Source organism: Panthera onca, chromosome A1 (assembly GCF_046562875.1).
Source record: "Panthera onca isolate mPanOnc1 chromosome A1, mPanOnc1 haplotype 2, whole genome shotgun sequence".
Taxonomy (NCBI): domain Eukaryota; kingdom Metazoa; phylum Chordata; class Mammalia; order Carnivora; family Felidae; genus Panthera; species Panthera onca.
Window position 1 is genome coordinate 27793219 of NC_138339.1, and position 21510 is coordinate 27814728.

At 39.8% G+C, this 21510-nt stretch overlaps 1 protein-coding gene across 3 annotated transcripts in view; it reads left to right on the forward strand.

The window, feature by feature from the left end:
- The window catches only part of DNAJC21 (DnaJ heat shock protein family (Hsp40) member C21), a 34335-nt gene extending 13232 nt beyond the window's left edge, over window positions 1-21103 (forward strand). The window contains exons 7-13 of one of the 3 annotated variants that reach the window (XR_013554783.1): window positions 1805-1892; window positions 5004-5162; window positions 5592-5634; window positions 9302-9474; window positions 15354-15429; window positions 15935-16330; window positions 19414-21103. Coding sequence is in view for 2 of the 3 variants with exons in the window: in XM_078444826.1 (XP_078300952.1) it covers window positions 1805-1892; window positions 5004-5162; window positions 5592-5634; window positions 9302-9474; window positions 15354-15429; window positions 15935-16099 (704 nt within the window). In the remaining variant the exon portion in view is untranslated. Of the gene's footprint in view, window positions 1-1804; window positions 1893-5003; window positions 5163-5591; window positions 5635-9301; window positions 9475-15353; window positions 15430-15934; window positions 16418-19413 lie in introns of those variants that run through there. The other 2 variants (XM_078444826.1, XM_078444829.1) reach the window with 2 other exon arrangements.
- Window positions 21104-21510: the final 407 nt, after the last annotated feature.

The following is a 21510-nucleotide window of genomic DNA, read 5'->3' on the forward strand; positions in this document are numbered from 1 at the left end:
CTCCCCCTGGTGTGCTGTAGTGTGTCATTTCTGTGCCTCTCTCGTTACAGCACAAGGGACGGGACTGCCGTGAAAGGCAAGGTTAGGCCTTGTTGAGAGTACCTGACCTTCCGCATGGTCTCTAGCTGCTCCACGAGAAATAATGTGGAATGATCTACACACAGCTTAGTCAGTTTCACCTTACCTACACGTGGGTAGCCCAAATGATAAAATGGTGGATTTTTATTTACTCAAAATGATCAGGAAATGAAATGTTTTATTAATGACTTAGAAGTAGTATGTGTGAAAGTCTCTTGAAAATTGTAAAGCAGTCTATAAACGTGAGGTGGCATGATTAGGTAGAATTATATAATTTTTGAAGTGCTTTTATATACAAGAGTGTGCTTGATCCCCACACAATACCCTTTAAATGTACGTTTTGCTCATAAAATGATAGCAGTTTTACTGAAGCGGAAACTAAGACTGAGAAGCTAGGACATAGGCCTGAGAACATATGGCCATTTTTAGATCCAGATTTTGACTTCAAATCCAACAGTCTTTATTAAATATTTGATTAATCAAAGGTTATTTCATTTACACGATATATTGAAAGGGTACAGGGAATTGGACAATAATACTATTTGCTAAATGTTAATATTAGGATGTGTTTTGATCATTTATGATTTCAGTGAGAATGTCCTTCAAAATCATATTCACATCACCTATATATAAAGAATCAAAACGTAGACTGTAGAAGAGTACCTTGGGATCTTTATTGATCTCATTGCATTTATTGATCATTTGAGTACCTTGGGATCATTTATTGATCTCAGTGGCAGTCAACTTACTTGTTTTATTCCTTATAAAGATAGATTATGAGATTTTTCAAAGACTTTGAATTCAGTGTTTTAGTTGCTTAGATTTTGCGAACTGTATTGGTAGTAATTATTTGTTGTAAAAAAGCCCTAAGCTTATGAAAAAACAGAGTGTAAGGACGTGCTAAAGTTTACATGTAATATGCTATTTTATGACCAGCCTGTCAAATAATGATGGAGTGTTACAAGCTTAAGTTTATTGAAGCAGTTAAGAGTAGGTTACAATTATAAATGTGTTTGCATCAAATCTTGCTCAAGAAGTAAACTAAAAAACCTTTGTTGAAAAAACTTCTTTGTGGTAAAACCATGAAAGCGGCATTTGGTTTTCTGAACTTAGCTCATACTGAGAACTTTGAGAAGATTTTGAGTCTTTTCAGTGTATTTGTGAGAAGGACTTGAAAGATAAAATGGTTTATTTGGAAGCCTTCCCTTATAATTCAGGGCTGCTTTTAAAAGGTAATCAAATCCTAGGCACCTGGGTGGCTCAGTAGTTAAGCATCTGACTTCGACTCGAGTCATGATCTCACGGTTGGTGAATTGGAGCTCCGCTTTGGGTGAGCTTGTGCCCGGTGAGCTTGTGCCCGGCTTTGGGTTAAAAAAAAATAATAACATGAGCCCCAGGTGAGCTCTGCTTCTTTCTCTTTCCCTCCCTCCCAATCTCTCTCTCCCCCCCCTCCCTCCTTCCCTCTCTCTGTCCCCCCCACCCCTTCTTTACCCCTCCCCTGCCTTTTGTGGGATTCTCTCTCTCTACCGTCTCTTGCACCCTCTAAATAAATAAATAGATAGTTAGATAGATAGATAGATAGTAATCAAATGCTAGTAACATTGTTTGTTTTGTCTCCAGAAATGCAGTTTCTAATTTGTGTGTGATGTTAGATCGTTACTAAAGAGATGTTTTAGATCTGTGTTCTACTCAGCCAGGATTCTTACTGCCGGCTTCCCTCTTGTAGGTAGAGACAGTGATGAGGTCGAGGATGCTGAGCTGTACGATGACCTTTACTGCCCAGCGTGTGACAAATCTTTCAAGACGGAAAAGGCGTACGTTTAATATCTTTAAACTCCCCTTTTCTTCTGAGGGTGAAGTGTAACTCTGAAAGTCCTAAAGAGAAAGTGCTTGTAGCAGTTGGACACCAGCCCTCCCATGTCTTCTTGGGGGGTTTCTGTCTAACAGAGGAGGAAGAAGGATCTGTACCAGCAGTTAAGCGTGTTGTACTGATTCTCATTCATGCCAGTATTCCTGTGTAATAGCTGCTTTTTAAAACATGGATGCATCTCCAGAAAGAAATGTTGCTTGTTGTGACAAAGAAGACATAGTCACACGGACAACCAGAAGCTAATCTAGACCAAAGCTAATCTCTGCTGTTGCAGGCAGACTCCCTTCCCGCCCTCACGCTCCTGTGCGGGCCATTGCTGCCAACGTAGGAACGTGTCCTGCCTAGACCATATCTGCTGAAGCGGAAGGACTCTGCCTTTGGGGAACAGCGAGGAAAAGAGAAATGTTTGAAAGGATTCGATTATAAAGGGCAGGGGGGACCAGGGCAGAAAATGAAAGTAGAGGCAGCAAGGGACAAAGAAACAAAACACACGCAGTGAAGGAGACAGGAGACGAAAGGATGGCAGTGGTGCTGTGGGGTCATCAAGGGAGTTGGTGTGTAACCCCGAGGGAAGGGAGAAATGGTGGAGTGGCGAGAGAAGTGGCAAGGGCAGGAGAGTTAGAAACAAGCAAGAAGACAAAAGCAGCAGTGAGGAGATTTGGAAAATTATTTTTTTAAACAGATTTTTTAAAATTATTTTTTTAAGTTTATTTTGAGAGTGAGAGCGAGCACATGGAAGGGGCAGAGAGAGGGGGAGAGAGAGAATCCCAAGTAGGCTGGGTGCTGTCAGCACAGAGCCCGACGTGAGGCTCGAACTCACAAACCGTGAGATGATGACCTGAGCCAAAATCAAGAATCGAACGCATAACTGACTGAGCCACCCTAAAAAGTTATTTTTCACTCGGAAATAATGTCAAACTTACAGGCAAGTCACAAGAATAGATATAGAGCACCCAATTCACCTGTTGCTAACATTTTGCCCCATTTGCTTTAACGATTCTCTTCCTCCCTCCCTCCCTTTCTCCCTTTCTCCCTTTCTCTCCCCCCTCCTCCCTTCCCCACTCTACACACACAGGTTTTGCCTGACTAATTTGAGAGCAGGTTACATCCATTACATCCATAATGCTCTTTTACCTTTCAGTACTTCAGTATATGTTCCTTAAGAATAAGTATATTCTGTTACGTGATCACAGTACAGCTGTCAACTTCAGGAAGTTTGTAACATTGATATTGCTTCCCTCTCCTTTACTGGCCTGTACTCCACTTTCAGCAGTAGATCTGTGTTAGTGTCCTGTACAGTTTCTTTTCTACTTCAGCACAGAATCCAGTTTAGGATCATGTGTTGCATTTATTTAGTTAGTCTTGTTTAATCTGGGCCAGTTCCTTTGTCTATGCCATTGTTACTCCAGTATACGGCCCTTTAAAATATTTTTTTATTAGAGTAGTTATCCTTTTGAGTTTGTCTGTCTCCTCATGATTAGTTTCAAGTTGTGTATCTCCAGCTGGAATACCACATAGACATGTTGTGTTGCTCTCAGGGTTTCCTTTCTGGAGGCATATGATGTCTGTCTAACCTTCCTTGTGGTAATGATTTTGATCACCCAGTCCAGGCATTGTCTAATTTTTACTCTGTAGAGTTAGTGTATTTTTCCCTTGCAATAGATTTTACCTTATAGGATGTTTATCTGAGATACTTTAAAGTAGGCAAGTATCTGAGCACCTGGGTGGCTCACTTGGTTGAGTGACTTCAGCTAAAGTCATGATCTCATGGTTCATGAGTTCGAGCCTGCGTCGGTCTCTGCAGACACTGAAGAGCCTGCTCGGGATTCTGTCTCCCTCTTCCTGCCCCTCCCCCACTCTCACACACTCTCTCTCAAAAATAACCGATTAAAGTTAGGCAAATATATTGCTCCTCATCACAATTTTCTAGATTTGGCATTCATTGATGATTGTACCTTGTACCAGATGCCACCGTAATGGTCCCAAAAGGGGGCTTTTCTGGTACCAGTGCTCCTGCTATATTATTAGTCCTCATTTGGTCTTCTGCTATAAATAAGAGCCTTGCCTTTCCTCTGTCTGTCTATTATCAGTATGAATTTGTAAATTTTTTTCAATGTTTTATAATTTATTACTGTACTTTTCATGCTCAAACTTTTCCAGATATGGTTAGTGAGAGTTCCTTCAAGGTGGCTCCTTGAAGAACATCCCGGGCGTTCTTTTGAGCACTTACCTTCTGGTACAAGATGTTCCAACTTCTCCAAGGAAACATGGTCTGAAGGAAAATTTTAGTGGAGAGGAAGAGTAGCAACTCAAACTAGAAAACCACAACTCTGAACAAATGAGATGAAGTTGATAGTGACATAGTTTCCCACTTTTCTTGTTCATCTAACAACTCGGTACTTCAGTGTTGTCAACTCAGTTTTGTGAAGTGTTACTTAGTGGTCCACAGATGCACTGAAAGAGACGCGGCTCGTGGAGTTTTAGGCAGAGGAGGACAGGTGTGTGTGAACTCACACTTAGGATGGTAGGAGTGAGGAGGGAGAGCACTCTGGAGGAGGTGAAAGACAGTTACTGATAAAAGCAAAAGGAGGTGAACTACTCTTGTACTTCAAGCCTTCACGTCATAACCCAAGGGGCCTTCCTTTTTAAGTTGAATGTCGTCCTATAATTTCCCAGGATCTCTCGAAGCCCACAGCACACTCTGGAACGTGTCAGCGCTTGGCAGATACTCGGTGATTAGGAGGAAATGGTGGAGAAGACTTGAATCTTAAGGACTGGAAAATTAAAATAATAGAATTTGACCCCCCCCCCAAAAAAAATTTTTTTTTGAAGAAAATCTGTAGATGGAAGGACAGCTAGAGGGGAAATACTGGATACAGGGAAAAACAACCACTGCCTGACAGGTCCTGACACGGTCTTTCTGGTTCTCTCTCTGGTATCACCAATAGTTTGCTTACTTGGAAAAATAAATTTTAACATGGTTGTACGTATTCAGCCACATATTTGGGCACATGTGACTTCTCTTGCAGTTACTTACAACAGATTGTTATTTCAGGATGAGGAATCATGAAAAATCAAAGAAGCATCGGGAAATGGTTGCCTTGTTAAAGCAACAGTTGGAGGAGGAGGAAGAAAATTTCTCAGGACCTCAAACTGATGAAAATCCGTTGAATGCCAATTCTGAAGACGATCTAGAAGATGCACCAAAACAAAAGTACTTCTAAAAATGTTATTAAACATACTTATAATGTTAGAGATGAGATTGCACTTAAATGCTGTCTTATCTGAAAGAAGTTATTCTGTTATGCTAATATTTTCCACATGTTTTTCTACTCAAGGGAACTTACAAAATTGAAATGGGTAAAGCATGATGTCAAGAATAGTTTGTATAGAATTTTTTGACCATTAAAAGCAGTTTTATACCTAGGTAATTGACATGTTAATTACTGTCAGTGGAACCACTGTTACAATTTTCTAAAATGATAATGTGAATGTTTTCTTTTTAATATCTTATAGTATTAAATACTTTTAGTATTTTACTTCTCTCTGTATCAGTAGTGTTGTAGTATTTTTTTTTTTTTTTTCATTTAGCAGGTAGTCACAGAGTTAAGTATTTGATGTTTTGATTTATATTTGTTCACAGGCTTTCTAAAAAACAGAAGAAAAAGAAACAGAAACCAGCACAGGTATGTTGAAAAGTTTTATTGAATATCAAATTTAAAGATAGAGTGCTTTTGTTTACTCAGTAGAGTCTGCTTTAAGGAGAGGGACTTTCAGTATAATTTTGTTGGTTATAAAATGGTTTGAAGGGAATTGAAAATATTTTCTTTTGTCATCCCTTTTTCTCCATTAATATGCATGTAGCTAATTTACTTAATTTCTGTGTCAGTGTGTTTTAAAATTTGTCAAGTGGAATTAATTCCCTAATAGTAATTAGCTGAGTGATCATATTTAAAAAATATTGGGACGTGTGATGACTGGGTTTTTAGATGAGGACAACAATTAAAACCAGAAATATGTGAAAATCTGAGGTTTGGTTATTGTATATCTAAGTTTCTTTTTCTGACAACATAAGTGGAATTTTGTAAAAGGAATATTTGGTTAGACATGTGTAATGATTGTGATTCTTGAAAAAATGTTTCTTAATACTATTCAGAAATTTAAATCATTTAAATATTTCACACCTGACATCTAAATCCAATCTCTCTTATGAATATTTTTAAATTGTGGCACCTGAGTGGCTTAGTCGGTTAAGTGTCAGACTCTTGATTTTGGCTCACGTCATAATCTCATGGTCATGAGATTGAGCCCTGCATTGGGCTTGGAGCTGACAGAGTGGAGCCTGCTTGGGATTTTCTTTCTCCCTCTCTGCCCCTTCCTCACTCTCACTTTCAGATAAACATTTTAAAAATATTTTAAAATAAAAGGTTATTATGTTGTTACATATGTGTAACAGTCCTAGGGATGTATAAAAAGAGGGCTTGTCCATTTTACTAAGGATACTTGGTGGGTCTAAAGGGAATAGAATTGATTCCTATGCTATTTTAATATAATCTAATTCTATTAGTTTATATTAGGTTTTAAATGTTATAGTTCTTTTTGAAAACTGAAAATATTTTCTAATACGTATTTTTTAAATGTTTGTTTATTTTGAGAGAGAGAGAGAGAGCATGCATGAGTGCTAGCGGGGGAGGGGCAGAGAGAGGATCCCAAGGTTTTGCACTGGCAGTGCAGAGCCCGATGTGGGGCTTAAACTCAATAACTGTGAGATCATGACTTGAGCCCAAATCAAGAGTCAAGTGCTTAACCAACTGAGCCACCCAGGCGCCCCAAAAGCTAAAAATATTTTTAAGAAAACTTAGTTAACAAAACTTTAGATTTGGCTTATCTATTTAAATGGTTATATGTTTGAAAATTTTTGTTTTATGTTCCAAAAATGATACGTGACATGTGAATTAATCACTGTTAAAATTTGTGACTTGGAACTTTTCCTTCAATTATAAAACCACATAGCAAGTTGTATGTTCCTTCATAAAATGACTCATCTTCCACCCAAAGATTACAGTTATTAGAACACTTCCTCTGGCCTTTGTGTGTGCCAAAACTACTAGAATAAGGACAAAACAAGAGGGATTTATACCTAAGCCAAACCTACCTTGTCTTGAATCATGAAGGCTAAGTCCTATAGATTGCCGTAATAGACACACGTATCTTTATATTCTTACCAATGGAAATGTTTTGTTTACTACCCCATTTTTCCTCTCCAAAGCTGTGTTTCTTTATACTAATACCTCGTGTTGATTTCTCATTCTATCAGGAAGAAAGCCCCAGTTCAGACTTAGTTTTATGTAGTATTTTTCCTGATGTTTTCGCAGTTCTTTCTGATGGGAGGGTAGCACAGAGACATGAACTGGTAGATTGAAGAGCAGGAGGCAGCAAATACAGAGAATCAGGAGGCGTCAGACTGGAAAAATTTTCTGTATGGTCAGAAAAAGAAAACAGCATGAGCCAACAAGATTGTGAAAGAAAACCCAGAAAACTGAGATTGAATGTGAACAAATGGCCCTGGCTGGCAGAAAGGAGGAATCCAAGTAACTTTTGAACACAGTACTCTGACATCCTCCATGAGACACGTTCTAAAGACAAAATTAACTACAAGATAAAAAAATCTTGAACTCCACTTAGTAGACATTTTGGTAGTAATATTATTACTAGAAATGTGTGACCTGAGTCTAATCATGAGGAAACAGGCAAAGCCAAACTGTGGGAACAAAGCAGCCATCCAATTGTCAACATCATGAAAGACCAAAAGAAAAGAAAAGAAAAAAGTAGGGCTCTGGTTCTAGAGTAAAGGAGATTAAAGAGATACGACAACTAAGCACAACGTGTGGTCCTTGACTCTAGCCCCTGTTGGGGCTTACAAGGAAAGGACATTATTGGGTTGTGAATATGACTTATGTAGCAGATACCATCAGTGCTAAGGTCTTCAGTATGAAGAGGGTAGTGTGGAAATGTAGGAGCATGTTTTTGTTCTTACAAGATACATGGTGAAGTGTCATGATATCTGCCTGCAACTTACTTTCATAGTTCTGGGGTGGGGGAAAGTGTGTGTTCAGAGACCCACAGGAAGGGATAGGGGAGAGCAAATGTGGCAAAATGTGGCCTCAAACCAGAACAACAAAAAAACACAATAGCAGGGGTGCCTGGGTGGCTCAGTCAAGTTAAGCGTCAGACTCTTGATTTCAGCTCAGGTCATGATCCCACTGTTTGTGACATGGAGCCCCACATGGGACTGTGCTGTCAGTGCAGGGCCTGCTTGGGATTTTCTCTCTCTCCCTCTCTTTCTCTCTGCCTCTCCCGCGATTGTGTGCGCTCTCTCTCTCTCTGTCTCAGTCAAGAATAAGGAAAAAACAAAGCACGGTTGCACTTAGTGAGGATATGTTTGCCAAGTTTTGTCTTTTTTTATAATGCTTATTTTGTTTTTTTTCTTCTTTCTTTTATAACTATAAAAGTAATAGTTGGGGCACCTGGGTGGCTCAGTCGGTTAAGTGTCTGACTCTTGATTTTGGCACAGGTCATGATCTCACAGTCATGAGATCAAGCCCTACATGGGGCTTTGCTGGGTGTGGAGCCTGCTTAGTATTCTGTCTTCCTTTGCCCTTTCCCCACTTGCTTGCTCTCTCTGTCTCAAAAAAAAGTAATAGTTGCTCATTACAGATCATCTGGATACCAGAAAACGATAAATATCCCTAATTCTGCCTATAGATATTATTTACTATTGAATTAAATTATAACCAGACATTATATACAATTTTCTCTTTTACATTTTTGCTAACAGGTTGTATTTTTCTACAAAATTGAATCGGTAACTTTGCCAACGTGATTTTTTAAGAGCTTCATCATTCCCTTCATATATTCAACCATTCACTTAATGAACATATGGATTGTTTCCAATTTTTTCCTAGTTTAATATTGCTGTAATGACCATTTGTGTTTTTTGTGTTGGTTTTTTTTTTTAAGTTTATTTATTTATTTTGAGAGAGCACGAGCTGGGGAGGGGCAGAGAGAGAGGGAGAGAGAGAGAATCCCAGGCAGGCTCAGCACCGTCGGTTCAATCCCACGAACCATGAGATCATGACCTGAGCTGAAATCAAATCAGACGTTCAACCGACTGAGCAACCCCAGCATCCTTCACCCCTCATGTTTTAAATTGCTAGCTGTTTCTCCTTTTTATTTCCTGAAGATATGCTCCTCCAGAGTGTACGGGACCTTGTAATTGATTATAACTATTTGGCAACATAAGAAGCTGGGATTATTATTTATTTTGTAATGCATATATGTTTTACGACCTAGAATTATGATGATAATTTCAATGAAAATGGAACTGGAGAAGGAGTAAAAGTTGAGTCAGAAGATACCAACTTAAATCAAGACCAAGCCAAAGAATTCGAATGTAGTCCCCAAGAAAACATCAGTGCCACTGAGACTGTTGAACGATGTGATGACCCTAAAAGTGAAGCTAAAAAGTAAGTCACGTTGATGGTGTTTTCTAATTAACGTTGGTAGTAAGAATGCCTTCTCATAGATCAGATAACATCCCGCCCGCAGTTACGAAGTAGATCATGTATATCCGTGACTTCCACGTTACCCAGACAGACAGGTGCAGCATGTGGGAAAGAGGATACTGGAGGAATGGGCTCACGGACATTTCAGCAATATGGCCCAAATCAGAAAGTCGCTTTGATCCAGTTTTCATCCTGTTGAGGTCTTATTTTGTCCCGAATCTGTAATCCTTGGCACTCAAGTGAGAACAAGGCTCCTGATGAGGCCGCACCCCGCTTGCCTGCAGCATTGCTGACTGTGTCTTCATGCTCACGGTGGTCCTCCTGAGTCTGGCCCCACAGTGCAGGTCATTAGGATTTATACCGCAGCCTGGGGCCTTCCTGCTGGAAGGAGCCCTGGAATTTTGGTGCTGCACAAGGTCTTAGTGGCTGCCAGAGGAAGGTTCTTCTCAAGGGAGATAGCATACCTTGTCTTCCCCTTCCTGCCTTGTCTTTCTTCTCTCCATCCTCTGTTCCTCTAGAGCAGAGAAATAATTTCTTATTCCTTGAGGAAAGATCTGAACAGTAAGTAGCCTCAGGTCCCTGTCTAGGACCATGAGAAAGGGTTCAATTGACCCAGTAAAGTGGGAGCCTGAGTTGCAAATGCTGAACACCAGAGCACCAGTGAAGGGGCGGTGAGTGCATTTGGGGGTTTAGGAATTCAGGGGGCGTCAGTGAGGGACACAGGACAGAGGCCTGGACTAGGGCTGTAGCTGTAGGAAAAGGAAGGAGAGGAACCACACAAACCGGTAAAGTGTTTCAGCTGTGTTTCAACTGATTTAAGTAAATTCGTTAGTGTTTGTGTCAACTTTTCACATCTTTTTTTTAATTAATTTTTTAAATTTAAATCCAAGTTACTTAACATATAGTGTAATAATGATTTCAAGAGTAGAATTTAGTGATTCATCACTTACTTACAATACCCAGTGCTCATCCCAACACGTGCCCTCCTTAATGCCCTTCACCCATTTAACCCATCTCCCCACCCAACACCCCTCCAGCAACCCTCAGTTCTTTGCATTTAAGTCTCTTATGATCTGTCTCTTCCCTTCCCCTGTGTTCATCTGTTTTGTTTCTTAAATTCCACATGTGAATGAAATCATGTGATACTTGTCTTTGACTAATTTCGCTTAGCATCATACACTAATTCCATCCACATTGCTGCCAATGGCAAGATTTCCTTTTTTTTTTTTGATTGCCAAGTAGTATTCCATTGTATATGTATATACACCACATCTTTATTCATCAGTTGATGGACATTTGGGATCTTTCCGTACTTTGGCTGTTGTCAATAATGCTGCTATAAACATTGTGGTACATGTGCCCCTTCGAATCAGCACTCCTATATCCTTTGGATAAGTACCTAGTAGTGCAGTTGCTGGGTCGTAGGGTAGTTCTGTTTTTAATTTTTTGAGAAACCTCCACACTGTTTCCAGAGTGGCTGTACCAGGTTGGATTCCCACCAGCAGTGCAAAAGGGTTCCTCTTTCTACACATCCTCACCAACATCTGTTGTTGCCTGAGTTGTTAAATGTTAGCCATTTTAACAAATGTGAAGTGCTATGTCATTGTGGTTTTAATTTGTATTTTCCTGATGATGAGTGATGTTGAGCATTTTTTCATGTGTCCGTTAGTCATCTGGATGTCTTCTTTGGAAAAGTGTCTGTTCATGTCTTTTGCCCATTTCTTCACTGAATTATTTGATTTTTGGGTGTTGAGTTTGGTAAGTTCTTTATAGATTTTGGATCCTAACCCTTTATCTGATAAGTCATTTGCAAAAATCTTCTTCCATTCCATCGATGCCTTTTAGTTTTGCTGTTTTCTTTTGCTGTGCAGAAGCTTTTAAGCTTGATGAGATCCCAGTAGTTCATTTTTTATTTTGTTTCTCTTGCCTCTGGAGACGTGTTGAGTAAGAAGTTGCTGGAGCGCCTGCGTCACTCAGTCAGTTAAGAAGTTGCTGAGGCCAAGGTCAAAGAGGTTGTTGCCTGGTTTCTTCTCTAGGATATAGATGGCTTCCTGTCGTACATATAGCTCTTTCATTTTGAGTTTATTTTTGTGTATGGTGTAAGTGGTCCAGGTTCATTGTTTTGCACATCGCTGTCCAGTTTTCCCAACACCATTTGCCGAAGAGATTGTCGTTTTTCCATTGGATTTTCTTTCCTGCTTTGTCGAAGATTGGTTGGCCATACATCTGTGGGTCCATTTCTGGGTTCTCTATTCTGTTTCATTGATCTATGTGTCTGTTTTTGTGCCAGTACCATGCTGTCTTGATGATTACAGCTTTGTAATACAGCTTGAAGTCTGGAATTGTGATACCTCCTGCTTTGTTTTTTTTTTTTTTTTCAGGATTGCTTTGGCTATTCAGGGTCTTTTCTCGTTCCATTCAAATTTTAGGATTGTTCTAGCTCTGTGAAGAATGCTGGTGTTATTTTGGTTGGGATTGCATTGAATATGTAGATTGCTTTGGGTAGTATCAACATTTTAACAGTACTTTTTCTTCCATTCCATGAGTGTGGAATGTTTTTCCATATTTTTGTGTTGTCTTCAATTTTTCTCATAAGATTTCTATTGTTTTCAGTGTATGGATTTTTCACCTCTTTGTTTAGGTTTATTCATAGGTATTTTATGGTTTTGGGTGCAATTGTAAATGGGATCAATTCCTTGACTTCTCTTTCTGCTGCTTCATTCTTGGTGTATAGAAATGCAACCAATTTCTGTACATTGATTTTATATCTTGTGACTTTGCTGAATTCATGGATCAGTTCTGGAAGTTTGTGGGTGGAGTCTTTTGAGTGTTTCACACAGAGTATCATATCATCTGTGAAGAGTAAGTTAAAAGTTTGACTTCCTCCTTACTGATTTGGATGCCTTTTGTTTCTTTGTTGTCTGATTGCTGAGGCCAGGACTTCCAACACTATGTTAAACAACAGTGGCAAGAGTGTACATCCCTGTCATGTTCCTGACCTTAGAGGGCAAGCTCTCATTTTTTCCCCATTGAGGCTGTTATTAGCAGGTGGTTCTTACCCTTTCTTTTGATGGGATGTATCACATTGATTTGGGGATATTGAACCAGCCCTGCATCCCAAGAATAAATCCTACTTGATTGTGGTGAATGATTCTTTTAATGTATTGTTGGATCCAGTTTGCTAGTGTCTTGGGAATTTTTGCATCCATGTTCATAAGGGAAATTGGTCTGTAGCTTTCCTTTTGAGTACGATCTTTGAAGCTTCTGGGTGAAGCTGGTCTGCTTCGTCAATCCTTGCCATTGTGGCATCCATTCAAGATGATAACATTTTGATTATAACATCTTAAATTCTGGCTGACTAGATTTTATTTCTTTTATCTCCGCAGAAAGGGATTCTCTGGTGTCTTCTATGCGTTTTTCAACCTTAGCTAGTATTCTTATTATCGTGGTTCTAAATTCTAGTTCAGACATCTTGCTTATTATCTGCATTAAGTCCCTGGCTGTCGTTTCTTCCTGTTCTTCCTTTTGGGGTGAATTCCTTCATCTTGTCATTTTGGAAGAAGAAAAAAAATTAATAAAATAAAACATTGAAATTTAAAAATTTAAAAACAAGAAAAATAAAGGGAAGCTAGATCCTTAGGTGTGTTTTGGTCTGCATGTTGAAAGAAGCTTGATAAAATAGGGAAAAAGGGGAAAGGAAAAAAAATGTAAGAAAAAGTTTGGAAATTAAAATATAATAAAGTAAAGAAAATGAAATAGAATAATAAATTTAAGAAAATAAAGTAAAAAAAAATTGAAATAAAATTTTCTCTTTCGGTATCCAAGAAAGAGAAAGAAAAGAAAGGAAAAAAAAACAGAATTTAAGCAAAAATAGAAGCAAAGAAAACAAATAAATGAACCAGCAAACAAAATGAAACACGAATGAAGTTCCATCCAGTTTCCCCTAGAACTGAAACTATGAAACCTTCTAATAGCCTGTACACTAAGCAGGTGGTTTTGACCTCTGCTGGTCTTCTAGGGGATGGCTTGGGCGGTGTGGTTGGGCAGGGCTTGGTGTAATGGCTCCGTTCTCCGGTATGTGGCACCACTTAACTTATTGGAGTGGATTGGTATGGTGTGCATGCATGTGCACACATGGGATTGCATGGGAGAGGTGAAAGTGGCTTCACCCAGCTCCTAGTCTCTGGAGCAGGAACTTTGTACTCTAACTGATCCATGATCAAGCACCCCTTCTTTGTCTCAGGCCTCCGTCCACAGCCCACCTCTACCCTGTCCATGTCCAAGCCGTCCACCTGCCAGACAACACCTCCCTCCAGAGTTTTATCTCAGATGGGGTTGTGTTTCAAAACCCCGCACTTCAAAGACCCCCATGGCTCAGACCCACTCCGACGCTATGGGGGAAGGTCTTGCTGAGGAATGGCCGGGTGCTGGCTTGTCCCAGAAAACGTTCATGTGATGGCGCAGCAGCAGAAGTTCAGAGGTTGTGGCAAATCACAAGACACAGCAAGCACCAGGTTTCACTGCACTCTGCATCTTTGTCCCAATACCAGCAAATATGGCTGCTTTCTGGGGTCTGCTGGGACTTTTTTTTTTTTTTTTTTTTTTAACATTTATTTATTTTTGAGACAGAGAGAGACAGAGCATGAACGGGGGAGGGTCCGAGAGAAGGAGACACAGAATCTGAAACAGGCTCCAGGCTCTGAGCTATCAGCACAGAGCCTGACGCGGGGCTTGAACTCACGGACCGCGAGATCATGACCTGAGCCGAAGCCGGCCGCTTAACCGACTGAGCCACCCAGGCGCCCCATCTGCTGGGACCTTTGCCTGTGTGGAAGCCATATGCCCTCTACCAAATGCTCTCTAAGCAGGGGACCCACTTCTCCCTGTATGGGACAGAGACCCCTGAGACCTTGCTGCCTGCTCCTGGGGATTCACCCTGCTTCCTCACCTGAGCACTGCCAGGTACTGAGGTCCAGAACTTCAGACTCTGTGCTCTACTGTTTATAGAATCCTAATGGTATTGAAACCCCCTTCTTTCTCCCCATCAGTAATTTTGGGGAACAGATTTCCTGTTCAGTCCTCTACGAGTGTTCTCACTCTCTCTTTCTCTTTATCTCCAGCTGCTTCCGGGGGAGTGCTTTTATTGCACGCTACTGCTGTGCCACACTCTCCCCCTTTCTGTCCTTTCTCTGCAGAAATGGCTCCCTATGCTCCACGGCTTTTCTCTCCCCCAATTCATGTCTCCGCAATGCATACCTGCCTAATTCTGTGGCTCAAGTTACTGTTGTGTTAATCCTCAGATCAGTTTCCTAGTTGTTCAAAATGGTTTGTTGCTGATCTAGTTTTTTGTTTTTGGGGACGAGACGAGCTCAGGATCTACATACTACTCTACCATCTTAACTCCCTCCTCAAATTTGACATCACATGTGATCTCTAAATTTGCTCTTTAAAGCAGTTCATTTGAGATGTGAAAATTAATTAGGTTGGCCATAAAAATTAGTGAATTAGCCCTTAAAGTGCATGTCACTCTTTTGAATCTTCTTGGGAGCAAGGTAGCAATTAGGGATACGTTATTGGGGCACCTGGGTGGCTCAGTCGGTTGAGCGTCCGACTTCGGCTCAGGTCATGATCTCACAGTCTGTGAGTTCGAGCCCCACGTCAGGCTGTGTGCTGACAGCTCAGAGCCTGGAGCCTGTTTCAGATTCTGTGTCTCCCTCTCTCTCTCTGACCTTCCCCCGTTCATGCTCTCTCTCTCTGTCTCAAAAATAAATAAACGTTAAAAAAAAAAAAAGGGATACGTTATTATTGGATTATACAGAATTCTTTAATTTATTTTCCAGTACTCCTAAACCCAAAGGAAAGAAAGCCAAAGATATGAAGAAATCTGTCAAAGTACCTGCTGAACAACAGGCAGTGGTAGGTCAAAGTCATATTGACATGTTTTCAGTAGACCTTGTTTAAGTAATCTAAATTCTTAATTCTAATTCTAAAGACATAAGTATTTGGTGAACCGTTCTGCACCTACTGTATATATAGGTGTGGATCCATCAACAGTTTTTCTTGGTGGATGTAGAATGTATAGATAGGTGTGTCATTGTTTTTCTTTAAAAAGCACATTGGAAATACCAAACTGTACTAAAACAGTTACTGTTCTGTTTTCCATTACTTGAAATCTAAAACCTTGATCTGGTCCATATGGTACATGCTATTGAACGTCTCAGGACTCTTTAAAGTTGATGGTGCTGGCTGATGGGACTTAACTTCTAAGAACAGCTGCCTCTTTGGAAGCCTGTCTTGGTGGCTGTCATTTTGATAAAAGTTCTTTATTTTGAATTATTTGATATTTAATCTCAGCATGAAAACATAAATCACTGCACTCAGGTAATAACACTTTAATTGATGTGTTTTTTTCTCTCTTCAGAGTGATGTTCTTATCAGCTGTACAACCTGCCATAGTGAATTTCCATCCCGGAATAAACTTTTTGACCATCTGAAGGCCACAGGTCATGCGAGAGCACCTTCATCATGTTCTTTAAACAGTGTAACAAGTAGTCGAAGCAAGAAAGAGAAACGTAAAAACAGATAGAAATTCTGTCAACACTTTTTCTTTTTGATTGTTTCTAGATTTTAAAACCAAAAAGTGAACTGAAATCATCTAAACAGTTAAAATTTCAGTGATCTGCAATTTATTGCATTGTGGAAGATTATTTTTTATCTTGTAAAAACATTTTTTCGTTTAATATATATATTTTTAAACATTTCATTAATGGTTGAATTCTACTTTGCCATCTGAATTGACTTGAATGTCTCAAAACAGGTAAATATTGTAAAGTATGCATTCTTGATTTCTCTTGGCTCATGTGAACAGAAATGTACAGGGAGAATTAAATTATTTTAACACATACAGATGCTCCTTTCTGTTTTGTTTTGTGGAATTCACATAGTATTTTCACATGATTCAGTGCTTTTGTATTGTTATACTTCATGATCTGTCAAAGACAGATTGTTTTAAAATCATCGTAGAGTTTTTTTTCCCACTTGATAACATGACTCCAGTTCTGACTTTCAAATTATTTCTAAATAATCTATTGTTGATTACTGTATTTTTTTTTTCAAGGACAGTGATAGGTAGAAACAAATTGAGCATACATAGTTATATTTCAAAACTAATACCTCTTCAAGGTGTCACTGTTGATTTTGAGATTTTATAGGTAATTATCAGTAAGGTAGATCTTTGGTGTTTTGCTCTGATTTAAATCGTGGAGGTGGGGCGCCTGGGTGGCTCAGTCGGTTAAGCGTCCGACTTCGGCTCAGGTCATGATCTCATGGTTCTTGAGTTCGAGCCCTGTGTCGGGCTCTGTGCTGACAGCTCAGAGCCTGGAGCCTGCTTCTGATTCTGTCTCTCTCTGTCTCTGCCTCTCCCTTACTCACGCTCTGTCTCTGTCTCTCAAAAATAAATAAATGTAAATTGTGGAGGTGGAAGCAAATTAATGAAGATGTTGCTTCCTTCTTTGACACAGTGACAGCCATAAAGCATTATGGATCAAGGTGGTGGATGGTTCAGATTTTATACCGACTTTTTAAAAAAGAATATTCTGCCTTGGGGTTTGTTTTTTCACTATTTTCAAAAGTTTTTAATTTTGTTTTTTTCATCATTTAATGGAAGACACTTTTTAATAAAAGTTTTTTCATAGGGCTGATATTTATGCCATGCATTCTATAGCAAAGATGAATATTGACTCAAAGGAAATCTGGAGAATTGTTGAAAGTGAGTGTGGTCAAGTATATGGACCAGTGATGAGCCAGATTTTAGGATGAGGATGGATTAAGTAGGCAGTTCTTCTAGTTGGCCTTGAGAGTAACTCTGAACTCACTAGCTTAAAATATATACTTTCTTTTGAGCAAAGTTCTCTCCTTATGTCCTTGAATCCTCAAATGTAGGAATCTTCAATTATGCATGAGCTCTAGAACCTGAATCTCCGATGGCAAGGACTTTCCTGAAAGTCTCATGGGATAGTATTGAGCTCAATCATTCTGTGTGCTTGACTTGAAAATATGCATTTGTATTTTAATTTTTAATTGTTTCCTTCTTCATTTAGAGATATAAGTAGATTCTCTTTATCTTTTTTCCTTTTTGTTTCTAACTTCTATCACTAACTTCTCCTAATTGACGTTTCTTGTCCTTTTCTTGTCCCTTCAGGGAGAATAGCAGCCAGGTCACAGGGCTCTTCCTCCCAGGCTTGATCTGAAAACGTGCCCCCCTCCTCTAACAGAACGAGGTGGATTGGCTGTAATTATGAATAGGAATATTGATGAGCAGGAGGACATACTGATTGCATGTACACTAAAAATGTGAAGTCCTCTTGAAATGCCCTATAAATGCCCTTCAGACTTCCCTTGCTTTCGCTTGTAACCACCATGCAGGTGTTCAGTTTCTGCTTCATGTGAGGGTTGGTAGGGCTTACTTGTCACTTTTATTCTGATTGGCAAAACTCAACCAGATTTTGAAGGGATCTTCATCAGCTGTGATTAAAAGTTAGAGCTCATTTGTAGTCCTGTGCATGTAATGCTGACCAGTTGTTTAACTTCTCCGAATTTCTTTCTCCTCATCTCTAACAGTTCTTAGCATAGTATTGTCTCCCTTTATCTTACAGGATTATTACAAAGGGCAGATAAGATAGTATTATGAAAGTGCTTTCTAAATACAAAAGCTTTATATAGAATGTTGAATTTAAATGCGTTAAATCTTTTTTAGTTAAATTTAGTTGAATTAAATGTGTATTAAGTTTTTTGGGAATGTCCTTCCTATATACTAATCTACTTCTGAAGAGGAAAACAGCAACATGTATTATGCTGAAGGTAAAAGGTTATTTTTGGTGAATCATAGACATTCTATTTCATTTGTCTGAAGGAAAACAGAATAGTCTAAAATACACGAGCACGTACCTTACATTGATCTCATTAAAGGTCAGTGGTAACCATCACCTTGACTGAAATAAGTTGAGGTATGGAAGATGGATGGAATGTGGGTTCTGTGAGGAGAGGGTTAGGGCAGATCCCATATTCTCTCCATAATTCATTGAGTGGCGCCAAAGCTGGGGTTCTCTAGAAAGCCCAGTGAGACTTTTTCTGTTTCAAAATAGGAGCAGTATCCTTACTTAGCTTAAGTACACGATGGGAAAATAGAACTGCATCAAAATAAAAGCTCTTTGTAGGATGGTAGGCAGCACGAGTAAAAAGACAAGTCTCAGACTGGGAGAAGTTGTTTGCAATATGTATAAGTGACAGGATTAGTATCCAGAATACATGAAAAAGTCCCTCCTACAAATCAGTGAGCAAATGACAACCATGTATTAATTAATACCTCAGTTCTCAAACTTTTTTGGTCTCAAGACCTCTTCACACACTTAAAAATTGAGAACTCCACAGAGTGTATGTGTGTGTTTAGGTTCTATCTATTGATACTTACTCTCCTAGAAATTAAAATAGAAGAATTTTTAAAGTATTAAAAATAGTACAGGTTATGAAATTACACAGTTATGAAAAAGAACTTTCAAAGTTTAATGAGAGGAATTGGCTTAACATTTCTGAAAACTTCTTTGTCTAGCTTAATGAAAGATAGCCAGATTCTCAAATTGGCTTCTGCAGTCGGTCTGTTGCTCTGTGTTTGGTTAAAATATATGAAGAAAATAGAGCTTCACATGGGTCGGAAATTGGAAAAGGAAGGACCTTGGGGGCCAGTTTGGAATCCCCAGGGTCCTCACATGACACCGAGACCACATTAGAAAAGTGAATAAAAATTTGAACAGAAAAAACTTGAATAGTTTAAAAATATGAAAAGATGATCATCGTTACTGATAACCAGGGGACTATGACTTAATTTTTGTTTCATGCTTTCAGACCGGCAGAAGGCAAAAAGTCTCACAAGATCAAGATTGAATGTTAGGATGAAGAAATGAAAATTGATTTCTTCTGAAGTAAAATTGATTCAGTTCGATGATGTCTGTGAAAGTTGAAGATATGGATAGCCTGTGACCCTTGGCTCTGTGACCCTGGGCACATAACTAGAGTCTCCCTTCTCAGAGTCCACAGAGCTGCAGTGTGGACTTCACCTGGGAACTCTCTCTGGAGTGCAGCTCTCCGGTTCCGCCCGGGACTTGCCGTGTGACCATCTGTTGTTAACAAGATTTCTCAGGGGATTCCTACCCTCCTTGAAGCTTGAGGAGCAGTACTCAGAGACCCTTGCGTGTGTGTACAGGGCACATTATTACTACATGGACGCTCACAGCTAAATTGTTTTAAAATACTTAAATGTCCATGAACAAGACAATGGGTATGTCCATGAACAAGACAACTGAGGCCTATTTATAAGTGGGCAAACAATTGAGCAGTTAAAATGAGGGAACTTGATCTGTAATACCAGTGGATAGCTGTTGAAAAAATGTTGGGTGAGAATAAGCCAATCAGAAGATGAAACGTATGCCATTTATAAAGTTTTTAAAAATACTGTTGTTGTCTATGAAGAGAAAGTAGAGAAACCTCGCTGGGAAGCACTGATGAGAAAAGTAATCGCCTCCAGAAAAGGGAGAGTAACGGAATCGGTGCGGCAGCAGGAGGGACCTCATCTGAGTCCTTTTTTTCTCAGATCTGGAGGAAAATATTAGCATTTGTTATTTCTGGATGGTGGGTAGTGAGGGTTAAGCCGATTTTCATGAAATACTTCAAACAGAACTCTGAGTTAATGTTTCCCTTCTGGCCAGCAGAAAATACACCCTCACGAAAGGGGAGAGGAAGGGTTTAAGATCTCCATTTTACTCCTGGCATGTTTTGTAAGCACATGGTGGAAGAGGCTTTTACAGCCTCTCAGTCCCCTTCTTCCCTCAAACTCTGATATCTTGTTGGCACAAAGCCACCCAGCACATAACGATCATCTTCCCAGCCTCCCAACAGCTAGATGTCAGTAAGTTCTGGCCAGTGATTTGAGCAACTCTTGGGACGTGCCCTTCAAGGCGTGGGATGTCTTTATTCCTTCCTCTTGCGGGCTTACAGGAAGAGGTAGCAGCCGGAGCTCTAAGCCCAGTCTGGGACCATGAGTCCTTCCGGGGCAGAGCAACTAAAGCACAGGAGCTTGACGCCTCAGAGGGACTCTCCAAGCCCCAGACTACCTACCTCTGCACCCCAGAGAAATCTCCCACGTTACAGAAGCCTCTGTTGTTTGGGGCTTTGGGTCACAGGTGACTCAAGCCCTGACTGATTCGGCATGTGCACGGTCACCTAAATGAGAGGTATGACTTCAACAGTGGCCAGGACATGGGCTCTTAACTCTGGAAGGGCTTAGATCAAATTCCAATGCCAGCATTAACTAGATGACCTTGGGCAAGTCGACTATTCAAACACTTTAAGGCTTTTTTTTTTTTTTTTTTAATCCGTAAACTAGAGATGAGACCAACCTTGCAGAACTACAAAGGTTAAAGCTTTAGGGGTGAGCACCACGCTTGCACATCCTAGGCATTCAGTATCTGCTAACCATTACTTCTTTCCAATGACCTCTTCTGCTTTAAGTTTTCTTGCTTTAGCGTCACCTGGGTGGCTCAGTCAGTTAAGCATCTGACTTTGGCTCAGGTCATGATCTCATGGTTCGTGAGCTCAAGCCCCACATTGGGCTTTCTGCTGTCAGCAGAGAGCCTGCTTTGGATTCTCGGTCTCCCTCTCTCTCTGCCCCCCTCCCCCAAGTAAATAAACATTAAAAAAATCGTTTTCTTGCGTTAACTGTTGTCTTTAATTTCTGGAATAATCCAAACAATGAAGTGGTAATGTGGAGAGAAGTCCATGATTATATCGATCCTCTAGTGTATTAAAAAAGAAAAGTACTACTGTATATGTTAAAACTTTCTGGCCTAATGGGGAAAAAATCTGTACAGGCTGAAGCTGACAATTTGCTATTTCAGTGCTGTTGTGTGACATCAGTGGAAACTGTCCTGAGGATCAGTGATTTAA